The sequence below is a fragment of the Branchiostoma floridae genome, chromosome 13 (assembly GCF_000003815.2).
Source record: "Branchiostoma floridae strain S238N-H82 chromosome 13, Bfl_VNyyK, whole genome shotgun sequence".
Classification (NCBI taxonomy): domain Eukaryota; kingdom Metazoa; phylum Chordata; class Leptocardii; order Amphioxiformes; family Branchiostomatidae; genus Branchiostoma; species Branchiostoma floridae.
This window is the reverse complement of record NC_049991.1, coordinates 14,328,268-14,341,007: the sequence shown is the minus strand read 5'-3', so window position 1 is coordinate 14,341,007 and position 12,740 is coordinate 14,328,268. Positions and strand designations below refer to the sequence as shown.

The window sequence follows — 12,740 nt, the reverse complement described above, 5'->3', positions numbered from 1 at the left end:
AAAACGCCAGGTAAACCATTTCAAACTTGCTTTCGACAACCGCTACACACCTACAAAAAATCAAAAAGTTCCATCCACAATTTCTCGACTTATATGCTGTTGACCTACATACAGACCCAAGTAAGCAATCTTATAATCTTCGCTGGCGAAGATAACAACACATGAAATTGGCGAACAGGTGGTTGTAGTGTTGGCGCATCTTTGCGGTGTACTTCCACAGTAGATATAAACATGATTGATGTCGTACTTACTGCAGTTCAGCCAACATGAAAGCTCCCTGGGCTAGTTTACGTCAACAGCAATCACGAAGCTACCTATAGGGAGTAAAGATACAGCACTCTTAGGAATTACGCTATCTCTCAAAACATCTTGCAGCTACTAAGGATAAAAACATCATTAGAGGAGAGACACTCGTACTTTACCTTTTATCAACTGTCGAAAGTTGTTTGGAGATCTACATCTCAACCCTTCCCTCTCTCTACTGGGACATGCACTTTGTTTCAGTCTGTGTGGCGTACGCTTTCGAGGACCTACAGATGTGTTTTTTTAGACATAATCTTTATTCATTTTTGAAATAAAAAACAAAACAAAGTGGATGTACAAAAAAGCAAATTAAACCGGGAAAGACAATTTGCATTCTCCCAAAATTAATTTAACAGTGCATAACCAATGGGTCCCCACTTTAACAAGTGTTTTTCAGTTTTCTGTAAGTTTTGAGCAATGATGTATTCTACTTTGTAATAATAATTACAGATGGTTAGAACCTGGGACAGGTCTCGCATCGTGTAAAGCTCGTGTGGGTCTTTGAACGAAAATAAATCAAACTTGAGCACGGTCTCGGAGAGCATTAGAAAAATGACGACGTTAACAACGTTGGACGTGTTTTCCATCCGACCAGACGTGGCCCCTTCTGGCTGGTTCTACAGCGCCGCTAGAATCGTCTCGTGTTTATGGATATTTTACGGTCTGTGTTACCAAAGTGGTCGTGAAGGTCGTCAGGGGCTGCATCAGTTCACGACTCTGTTCACGATTCGAACATAAAAACACGTCTGTAATGGATTTGGCTTAGAGACTATTTGTTTGGCGCAAAGAATGTTATGTCCCGTCTTTACAGCACACTTAATGTTGTGAGGAATCTAAAAGAGGATATGGATATAAGTTGCTGGTAATTAGCTGTGAAAGATGGGCTCCATGATAATAAAGTATGGCTACACTCATAACGTTTCTGGCCTGGATTTTAGTTCAAATTCTTCACTCTGTTTTCTATCATGAACACCGTACATCACACAATTAAATGAGGCTCTTTCTAACTCCTTTTCTAACGAGCACATCTATCAGAGGAAAATGTATCTTGTAGTGTTGTTCGGTGAGAATTCAATTCATCTGTCTATTTTTCATTATTCTTCACATATTAGGATGATAATGTACTAATTACAGAGTTATTTTAAGAATTCAACTCGTCTTTCAATTCTTTATTACCCTTCACACTTTAGGATATATAATTACAGAGTCATTAGTTAGGCCATGTAACTAGGGGAGTCTATATTTAAGATTCTTTAAATGCTATTTAATGATATCGTCAACATAATTCGATCTTATAGCAGTTTGCGCTTGCTCTGTTCGGTGAGGTAGTATCTCATAGAATGCTGAGGAATTTCCTTGTCGGTAGCCTCGTATATAACCATTTGTTAATAACCATTAACCTTAAGTAGTCTAAATCCTAATATCTAGTCATTTGTACAAATAGAACTGAATCTGAAGTTGACGTCAAAATCTTCTCTTTTGGCGGCACCTGATAAAAGTGGTATCTCACTGCACTTGGGACACCGGTGCGGCACTGCGGGGTTTGAAAGAAACTCAACGAATTTCAGAGATGAGACAAAGAACGAATTTTCTCACTCTTTGTGTATTTCGTTGTCTTCTAAGTCATACGTTTACGTATTACGCAATATCTGAATTATAAAAAAAAATCGGCGAATATAACACAACAGTGCCGCAATGAACGAACCCCGCAGTGCCACACCGGTGCCACAAGTGCAGTGAGAAACCAGCTTAACGGATATATACTGCAACAAATGGGCCGCGGTGTGGTGGTCATTCCTGCCAGCCACAGCGTGTTAGCTAATTACCGCGAATTCCGCCACGCAAATCCCACGGAGTGCCTATAGCCAGCAAAGCGGCGGCTAAAAGTGTACGTCAGTGTGGTAGCTGTTGTGGTTAGAGGTAGAATCAGCATCGTAACGCCGAGACGGGACCGGAATTCAGAGTAGGGGATATCGCTGATGAGATTGTATTTTGCAGCTCGTGTCTCGTTTTTATTGTAATACTTTGGTGGTAGTTTTCTTTAACGTGTTTGTTCAGTGCAAGGCCAAGAGACCACTTCTGGGCACTGAACTAAGCTGGTGGGAGCACAAGTAGCGATAGTTGAACTGTTCATGTAGGTTGTGTGTTTTTTATTAACAGTTAAGTTCGAAGACGTGACAGACATAGTGGTGTCAAACTTATGTTAGTGCCTCCACTATACATATAAAAGGCATAACGTAAACAACATAGGTATAAAAACAGCATCGTAATAAATACAGCAAACATAAATACAGCATCTTAAAACAGGTGAACTTAAATGATGTGTATGACTGAAATAATATATGACACAAAAGTAATTGAAAGCGCGTCAACCCCATACCCCAAGGCCAAGGGTATAAAAAATTGTGTTACACGCGTCCTTTTGTCAAATTCACCATTCACGGACGGTCATTCTTCTCGAATTTACCATTGCTGTACAGAGAGAAGACGTGTTTTTTCCCATGTTTTCGGAATTCAAGTTACTTTCCAAAGTTAGTTCTCATCAAACGTACATGAACCTATGTAGCCGTGCAGTGTCGTTGTCACAAGAACAAAACATTACTTACACGGTCATGGAAAAGATCGTAGCATATGCCTGGGAACCTCTCGAGAATATAAGGGAAAAAAAGATAGGCAGACTTGCCCTTTCCGTGTAAGGAGGAGTAATTGGTTTGGATAACGCACTCTTACCTTTGTATGGTGAGGTTTTCCCTTATGGTTGGTTGGTTAAGCCCCGGTCACAAGAATCGTACGATTGACTGCGATGGCGATTTTATGCTTGGCATAAGCGCAGTACGTCGTAAGTCGGGGAAGAATCGGAAGCAATGGTTTAAATATATAAAGTTGTGGTCACAAGAATCGTAATGCATCGTACGATGAGGTCATAAGAGCGTACCTGCGTCAATCGCAGGTGAATCATAGTAAATCGGGGAGCATCCTATGACGAAAATAGAGCTGAAATGGATTTTGAACATGTTCAAAATTTCGCTATCGTCGTAAGATTTTATTTGCCCCCAAAGCAGACTTCATTACGGCAATTTTTGTCTACTGATGAGGTTTTAGATTTATGAATTTTTAGCATGTTGTGATGGTTTCAGTTTTCCCTGATATTGCCGATATTGACGAAAAGGGAAAATATATCAGTCGCAACTGCCACAGTCGCAACCAGAGAACAGCGCGCCCCGCACAGGTGATGCAGACAATTGTTTGATCGCTTCATGCACGTGAGTTTATAATTAGACCAAATCTCAGCTCTCGTCGGTCTTGGGTCAGTTTACCATAATCGTAATAACCATGGGGACAACTCAAACATAAAGGCAGGCTCTATGAGTCGGAAATATATATGATATAATGCTTATGATATGATTTTTGTATGATGGCATCTTTTTGTTGATAGCATATCATGATACGATCTTCGAAAGAGCCTGACACGTATAGCCGGCAAGCAGGCCGAGATAACCATACCAGTACTCACGCTTGATTTGAACTTTTGCTTGTAATACTCTTGTTGTCATGGTTTTTTTAAAATAAATTTTTACAGTTAAAGATATTATAGGAAGGTATTCAACAGCTATGTCCACATTTTGTTGGTTAAAGAAGCACAAAAACGGTCAGACGGCTATACAGAAGAGACACAAGTGAAAAATCGTACGACGCTGGAAAAATTTTGAACATCATCCGATGCTCTGCGATGGCTGATTTTGCTTACGATTTAGCTGCGATCCACTGTGATCATCGTGCGATAGGCGTAATATGCCATCGCAAGGACGTCGTACGATTCTTGTGACCGGGGCTTTACCAACCAAACAAGATGGGCGCCAGACTCCGATGACTTATCGGTCTCTAGACAACACACAGAAAGCCAACCGTTCTGCCGATTCTATTTCTTTTCTAATCGAAATGCATTGGAAAGGTTTTGTGGGTATTTCTTGAGCTTAATATCACAGGTCGTCAATGCCAGCCCTAATTCTCCTACGTATGCATGGATCTTATAAAGTACGGGTGACGGGTCTAGACTGCTGGGTAGCTCAAAGTTGAAGGTCAAATGTTCGCCCGAATTCAGCTCATCTCTGCTGCATTGCTAGTCCACATGCCAGGCTGCATGTAAAGATGAAGCTTATTTCCGTAAGACTAGGGTTCGCACAGTGCTTTCGGGTCAATATAAAGCCGCGTGGATGTAGAATACATGTTGCGGGCCGCATACTCGAGACTGCGGAATGCAAAATAGCTACAGACTTTTTCCTTGAACTTGTAAGCCTCTGCAGCCGACAACTTCTAACATTCACATCTTATAGCACTGTTTTCGTATGAGACAGTGTAAAACTGAGGACAGTTACAGCAGCACATTCTAAGCATAAAATACATCGTCGGTTGCCCTGAAAGAATTATTGAAGTTGTCATGCATAGAATATGAGTAATTGATTTTGATTGACCGAATCAGGCGAAGGATCGGTTAAACGGACCATCGTTTGAATTCTATGCTCCCACCTGTGAATCACGGGATTATTGGGTTTCTGTTGTACCGGCTGTCAGAGCGACCTGGTTACGCCCAATAACAATCTCAAAACTGCCTTATCACCGCTGCAGTGGAACCATTTATCATCATCATTCACTGTGTTCTGTAACGTTACCTGCAGTCGTTAAAACATGCCACAGTCTTTCTTCAGAATTTTCTACTGTGCCTTGCATGTTGTGTTTTTTTTGTGAACGGATCTGGGTAATATCCCTGCGATTAAGATCTGTCTTCAGCACGCTGGACAAGTTCATGTACTGCCGTGCTTTGCGGGTCTGGCAACCTTTGGGGCCCAGTAAAGCAATCGCAAAATCTATGTGTGCAGGTAGCAGGTGTGTTCATGAACATCTCCCAAGACTCCTCACATTGGTCACCTGAGCTGAGTAACTTGTGGGGAGGGGTGTTCTTCTTACATCTTATATTCGACATGTGTGATGAAAGTGATAAAAATATCGGGGAGCAGTTTGCCGAGAAACCTTTTGCTCACGTTGCCCCCATTACTCTTTTTTTTAATTTAAATTTTCATTTTCATTTTTTTATTATTTTCATTTTCATTTTTCACTCTCCTGGTGTAAACGTTCCCTTGATTATTCTCCCACTTTCGTAGAAATGCTTCCAGTCCGTTGATTGATCATCAAGCATATCTTATGACTGTGAAGAGGGCTATGGTAGGCACAGAATGCACGAACGGATGCATGGGGATGTTTTGAAATTTAGTTTTAGAAAGGTGATGATTCAATATTCCATTTTTAGTGGAAGTGTTTTTGGACTGGTCTATTTTACCTTTTCATGCCTTTTTTGTTTAGTTCAACCTTGGCCATGTTTTCAGTGGGAGTATTTCTGGACTGGTCTATTGTGCAAATTCACATGGCGTGCACTGGAAGAGCCCTAGGAATTTTGTAAGATTCATTTTTGGGTGTCATTAAGTGTCATTAGTGGAAGTGACTTTTAAACAAAAGTGTTCGATTTTTGCACATGGGTGATTTTGGAATAGTCTATTGTTGCATGGGGAGGGAGATGGCTGAAATATGCTGCATTTGCTCTCAAGCAAATGTCGGCCTTTCTAGTTTAAGTTGCATTTCTCACCCACCTGGTCTTTTATATAAACGTTCCCTTGATTATTCTCCCACTTTCGTAGAAATGCTTCCATTCCGTTGATTGATCATCAAGCATATTTTATGACTGTGAAGAGGGCTACTGTAGGCACAGAATGCACGAACGGAGTTCATCCATCAGGCACATTATCTCTCAGGACTTTCCTTGACTCTCCCTTGGAGTTCGTTAGATTTAATGACGATGTTCAGGGAGATTTGTCGGGTACACCCCGGCGTATTTAAAACGTGTGAAGCTTGAGATGACGCTCCCATAACACTGATGATGTATGTAAAGGTGACCGGTGACTGCTTCTGTTGGAAAACGATTGAGACGGAAGCAAAGTAGAAGGCTTAGCGGTAGCTGAATCTATCAACAGTAGAGTCATAAGAGGAAATAGCAAACTCACGAGTACAAAGCAGTACCTCAGTGGAGAAAGACAACTACACACAGACAGGAAATACAGTCAATCCTGGCCGTCAACCGCCATGCACAGGCACAAACAAGCCACATTAAAACAATCCCGTCTATTTTTCATTGTTAACCCCATCCTGTCCTCAGCAGCCATTTTCCTCTGTCCCTTGAGTGGTTACCCGGTTATGATTTGACATGTGTTTTAACCGTTTCATATGTATATTCGTCAAATATAACACTTAAAGTGCTGGCGTTTGCAAATGATGCCTATTTGGGGTGTATAGTATAAATGATGATTTCTGCATGCCAGTACAATGATAGACAAATATGCTTCATTTAGCGAGCAGAATTCGATTGAGCTCCACGAAACCGTAACTCATAAATAAAACTTACGCCCATTCAACTAACATTCAAGCCCCACGCCTTTATATGAATTCACGTTCCAGCGTAGTCATTACGGTCTCTAGATTCATGGTGCTGGGACAACTTTATTGGATATCTGTCAGAGATTCTTTGTCTAATTGTCGTTACTTTTTCCGCCAGAGACCAATTATTACCGAGTCTTTCCCTGACGCGTGCAACCACACTGTCCATTTGTAATTCTATGGCATAATTTTGATAAACAGATGCCGTTTACAATTAAATTGCTCCCTTAAGTTACATGGGTTTTGCGCTTTCTAAGAATAACGATCTTATGGTAACTCCATTATCTCTATGAAAAATGGAGAATAGTTTTTGGGTGTGTCTCTCTGTCTGTTTGTACACATGTTTCCGGATTTTTGTAGTCAGCATAACTCAAGAAACTCTGGATGGATTACAATGATATTTGGTATGTGGGAAGGTGTTGGGAAGACGAAGGTCAATGTCAGTTTTGCACCACCTGGTATTTGACCTTGGTACTGCAGCGAAAATTCTGTTTTTATGTATCTTTTTATCTGGATATGCTATGGTATTTTCACAATAGCGTAAAGCTTATAGTATAATTAAATCTCTAAATCAAGTGAAATAGATGGTCTTCTATATCTAGTCTCTTGTGTCTAAGTTGCACAGCAGTATAAAAATTGGGGAGCTCTTCTATTCTCCCGATATTGTGGCTGAAAAACGCACTCAGTTATCAAGTAACGCCCACGTTGCTGACCCGAGGCGAAAGTTGTCGACTTGATAATGAGAAAAGCTTTATAATAAGAAAAAAAAGTTATCAATTCATCTAAATAGACAGACGAATGGAGCCATTGGCGTTTAAAGCAGTAAATGGAACAGGCCCATAGGCGACAATAAAACCAACAGAACGAATAGCCATGTCACAGGTCGTTAGTTATATCATAGGTATTACATCGGCCTTTGGTCTCGAGGTCTGTAACAGTGATTGAATTTGGGAATATGATTTTATTGTCAAGAAAGATTAACCACAGGGAGTGGAAGATCAATGAAGATGTTAGCATCCAAAAATGATATTTAGAAGGTAACGAACCTTTGTCCTCAAAATAGATATTACATTGATTGGGGTTTGTCTGCTTTTATCTTGAAGAGTGTAAACTCCCAATGTGTTGCTTCAGTCATACATCTGTGATCTATTGAATGATATTTCACGTTAATATTATAACATCTTTGTATGTCCATCTGATAGAAAATTCAAATAGAATATGTCAACAAATTTGGTTTCACGTTATACGCACCATGAAATACAATATGTAGAAGCTATAAGTGATGAAGACGTCAATAGCAGGGTAAGGAAGCCACTGTAACTCGTCTCCTTCAGTTGGTACAAGGCGCCGTTCATATTGATCGACCAAAGGTCATATCTCTTAAGGTTCCGCTACCGTATTTAAGTGGAATTTGAGAAGATTCTTGTCAAAGTTTTAGAAAAAATGTGTTTTCTACAACATTTCAGTGTGACGTCGTAATAAATGAATGTTTGCTGTGTGACAAAACATTCCTTGTGAATTTGACGTAAATCGATAGATTATATTTTAAGTGGGGTCATGGCCGTTGACCTCATTTTGTCAAGACGTCATCGTTACGTCACTGATAACGTCATCGTGGCTGATCATAGTTTCCACAGAGTGTCTCCCGGAGACCAATTACCCTCTATGTGACGTATGAGAATACATCACTGTCCTTCCTGGGCGTTGCAACGATTCATCCGTCCAGTCTTATTTATCTTATTGTTTATTCTGAGATCCCACACAATATAATACCGCTCAAATGCCACGGAAGACTGAGACTTATTCTTTAAGTTGTTTGAAAAAAACGTAGATAAGAACTGAATGAGATATGTCTAGTCAAGTCACGTCAAAGTTTATTGCACAATAACTGTGACAACGGGTACAATGTAAGGCAACGTGATAGATATTGTATGAGACAGCTGTTTATATAGATGAGAGAATGGGAGAGAAATTTCTGAAGCTAAACTGTGGTTAAGAGTGGTCGTATTCTCCTGGTAGTTAATATGTTCAAACTTAGGTTTACCCAATTTGTATTTCCCAGACGATTCTTGTTGGAGACAGCGGCGTGGGGAAGACGTCTCTACTGGTGCAGTTTGACCAGGGCAAGTTTCTGAGCGGGTCCTTCTCGGCTACAGTCGGCATCGGTTTCACAGTAAGTGTGCACACACCACACACGTACGGCACATCTACATGGCTGTAGAACACACATGTAAACCATCTCTAACACACACCACACCCGTCACATACACACATAAATCTGGCGTTCAAATGTAACACACGTGGCGCACACATGTAGCACAAATATAGAACAAGGAAAGTCGCCAGGGAGCTACAATCAACCAAGATCTACCCACATGCCAAATATCATGACGATCCACCCAAAGATCGGACCAGAAACATTCAGAAACACACACAAACACACACGTGCGGCGCGCGCGCGCACACACACACACACACACACACACACACGTACGCGCGCGCGCGCACGCACACAAAGACAGACACACAGACACATACGTACACACACTTACATACCCAAAACAATACCTCTGTGTTTCATGGAGGTAATGACGATGCGTTTATTACACGTGTAATTAACATGATGATAGTTTAATACACATGTAATAAACATACACAAAAATGGCGATATGTAACCCTGGTAAAATAAAATAAACAAACAAACAAACAATACAAAACACGCCCCTCATACACGTACACGCAACATAGACGAGTCTTTCTGTTGTCGTGTCCTCTCGAATCACCGACACAGGCGACATAATCGATATTTGCTCTCAAAGTCACACGTGACGATAGAATAATGGCATGAGGTACATTTATGTGTGAAAACTGAGCTCAAAAAATCAATAACGGCATTCTTTTCAAGATCAAACTAGATCTTGTCGTGTCAAAACTGATTATCACAGAAATTGGTGGCTTTTGTCGGTGATTTTCGGGGAGCTCGTGACTCGGACGTGACCGTTTTTACACCGGCAGATAACGTCATGTGTGAGAGTGTGAACAATAAGTTGCTAAAATGGTATATTGTGTTGGCGTGGTGTGCATTTTGCTTGAAGGTCGTTTTGATTGGCTTGAGTATGCCTTCTATGTGTTGTGAGTATTGTTTTAGACGCTCAAAGACACATTATTTGTTGATCTTTGTTGATTGACTTGGGAGTTGGGTACATCGATCCTTCGAACAATCGATTACTGGAAGATAGTCAGTCAAAATAAGGAGAAAACCTGTTTGCAATACAGAGAGATACTTGTACATGGAGGCCATAGTGATCACCTGGACAGTTCCGGGAAGCACAGGTAGGTAAAGCTAATGATATGTTTGCCCGTGTACTGAGGAAGTCCGTACATTATACTCTATACCTGTACTGTTCAATGCTACTTACTGCCAGATAAAAGTGTGTATCATTATTGATACACATATCTCTATAGATCTACTCCTGTGTCTGTATCTGTATCTATATAGCCGGTATAACCACCCTTTGGCGTAACACGCCAGCTTCGCAGGTTATATTACACTGAAAGACCTGTCACATCTAGCTTTGCGTATCTATCTGAAAGTGTTCTTAAAAACTATCCAGAGAAGATGCCCCTACTGTGCTTGGTGATATCATGGGAAAATACGAATTTTAAGCACATCAATCCTAGGTTGGTAACTCTGGTACTTAGAGGCATGACTGTTTCTAGCTCTTCTGAGCTGGTATTAGATACTTATCAGTCATAACGTCCACCAGTGTCAGGAATAATTTAGTCTTTTTTTAGAAAGGTACTCTTACTCTTGTTCAGGTTCTTCCTTTGCTCTGGTTGTACAGAACCTGAGTCTCCACACAGCAAAGTGGGAAATGTTTCCATCAATGTGCAGCATGTTTACGTACCGCTAGATAGCGTTTCTGGATGTGCAGTAGTAGTAGTATTAGTATAAGTAGTAGTGCTTTGTATGCAAGCACGGCTTCTGTTGGCCATTTGGCGAACTGCAGCACAATTGAACTACGGTGGTGATTAGGGGTCTGAACATTTATACCTCTAAACGACACAACAAGAGTCGCAGTTTTGTCTCTTACACTGCCTGACGGGTACGCAGTTGTTAAAGATATGCTTACTTCTGGATCCATATCTAGTTGCCCAAACTAGGAGTGAATATTCATTCCATGGGATGTGCTGTCTACATTAGAGTTATCTTATTGATACCGTATGCCTGACAGTGTTTCACAGTGCTGGTGAATCGCTCCCGCTAATTGAAGAACAGCTGTCTTTGTCTGATTCACACAAAACTCCTTCGAATTCGTAAATATAATGTTTGAAATTGCATCTGCGACGAAAGCGTGAGGAATGTCGTTATTCGCCGTTGTACCATAGTCGTCATTTAAGGTGTGCAAGCACTATAGCAGAGGGCTAGTGGTGTGTTTTTGAATAGCATACTCATTCTCATAGATGCTTTGTTGGAAGCAGAGATACGTTCATTTTTAAAAATCTTTGGTGTGCACTCCTCCCTGTGTATGGACAGTCAGCAACCAGAATCACGTAAACCGAACATGTCTTGAATCTGCAGCTGGCACCAAATGTACCGTGGGGTGACGTTACACGTCAAATATATTCATTCCATCTCGGCAGACCTTCTTGAGGTTTGTCCCACAATATGAGAGATCATCTGCTTTCCTACGTATACAAATTGTCTTTTACTGTCATACGTGAAGTTGTGAACTGTGGGTAATTGTCAAATTTACTAAAAAAAATGTATCTTCACTCTAGAAAAGACGTACAAATTTACACTATCATGTCTCTTGTACAGTCATCATTAAGCTACTTGGCGTGTTAAACATGTAGCTGAGCACGTTAGAGGTATTTGCACACGACGCTAGAATGTGAAGAAGGTACATGAAAGAAAATACAGGCTCATATGAAGATGCCTCAACCTGGGTACGTGGAACGACTTTCTGTTCCATATCGAGTCCATCTACCTTTCAGATAGGGTGTGTGCGTTTATCAAGGCTATGTTCTCCAGCTGCGTGTAAATCACAGAATGGGCTTGTCTCTGAGGCGTCACGATATTGATCTTCTCAGGGACACGTGTCAAATTAAACCATTTACATACTATTTGATTCACAACACTGTCAATCCTCATTGACATATGTGTAAACATCCTGCTCTTACGCACTTAATGTACTGTCCCTGTGCGCGAAGCAATAAGCAAAAGGAAACAGTAATGTACAGCCCCGAGGTATCTTGTATATCTAGCAAGTCAGATGCCTTCTAAACGGCGATCCTGGCGCCACGGGTCCATCCGATACTGTGAATTTTCCTCTGAACTAGACCTTGAAGCCATTACCTGGCGTCTGATATGAACGTCAATCATGCTATCATTGTGTACTGCTCGCGGTTGTTGGAAAATGCACACTGTTTTGGGGCGTGAATTTGCCGTCAAATTGCGCTCCTGTTACAGAGTGAATGGGCTTTCTACAAGGTATTTTCCTACCGCAGCGGTCGTAGAAAATGGTACATTTGCCAGTGAATGCATGTCTTCGTTCACACCATTTCAGACTATCACTGCTTGTACTGGTAATGAATATTGCTTAACATTCATGTTTACGCATGAAGCTAGTTTATGATTAGGCCTTTAAACTTTGCCAAGATAAAACTTTTGCATCCAACGTTAGAAGCCTGATATAGCTAAGGTCCTTCAAACAGTTTTCAGGCGTGTCAAAAGTCGTCGATGAATAGGTACAGTTGTACACAAATTATCCGTCTGCGAAATATCTGCCTGTGGTACGATGCCATTCAAATCACGTCCGTACAGAACTGTAATGAAACGCATTTCTGTGATTGTGGGAAACCCGAGAGAATGATGAACAAGGTCGGTATGGTGTCTTGATAACGTTTGCAAGATCGTAGTCAGAGGCTTTTTTACTTGAAAATTAGCAACA

At 40.9% G+C, this 12,740-nt stretch overlaps 1 protein-coding gene across 1 annotated transcript in view; it reads left to right on the top strand.

Annotated features, from left to right (window-relative positions):
- LOC118428444 (ras-related protein Rab-37-like) overlaps nt 1–12,740 on the top strand; it is a 75,782-nt gene that overhangs the window by 18,346 nt on the left and 44,696 nt on the right. Inside the window, exon 2 of the mRNA XM_035838509.1 lies at nt 8,849–8,959. Coding sequence (XP_035694402.1) covers nt 8,849–8,959 — 111 coding nt within the window. The remainder of the gene's footprint in view (nt 1–8,848; nt 8,960–12,740) is intronic.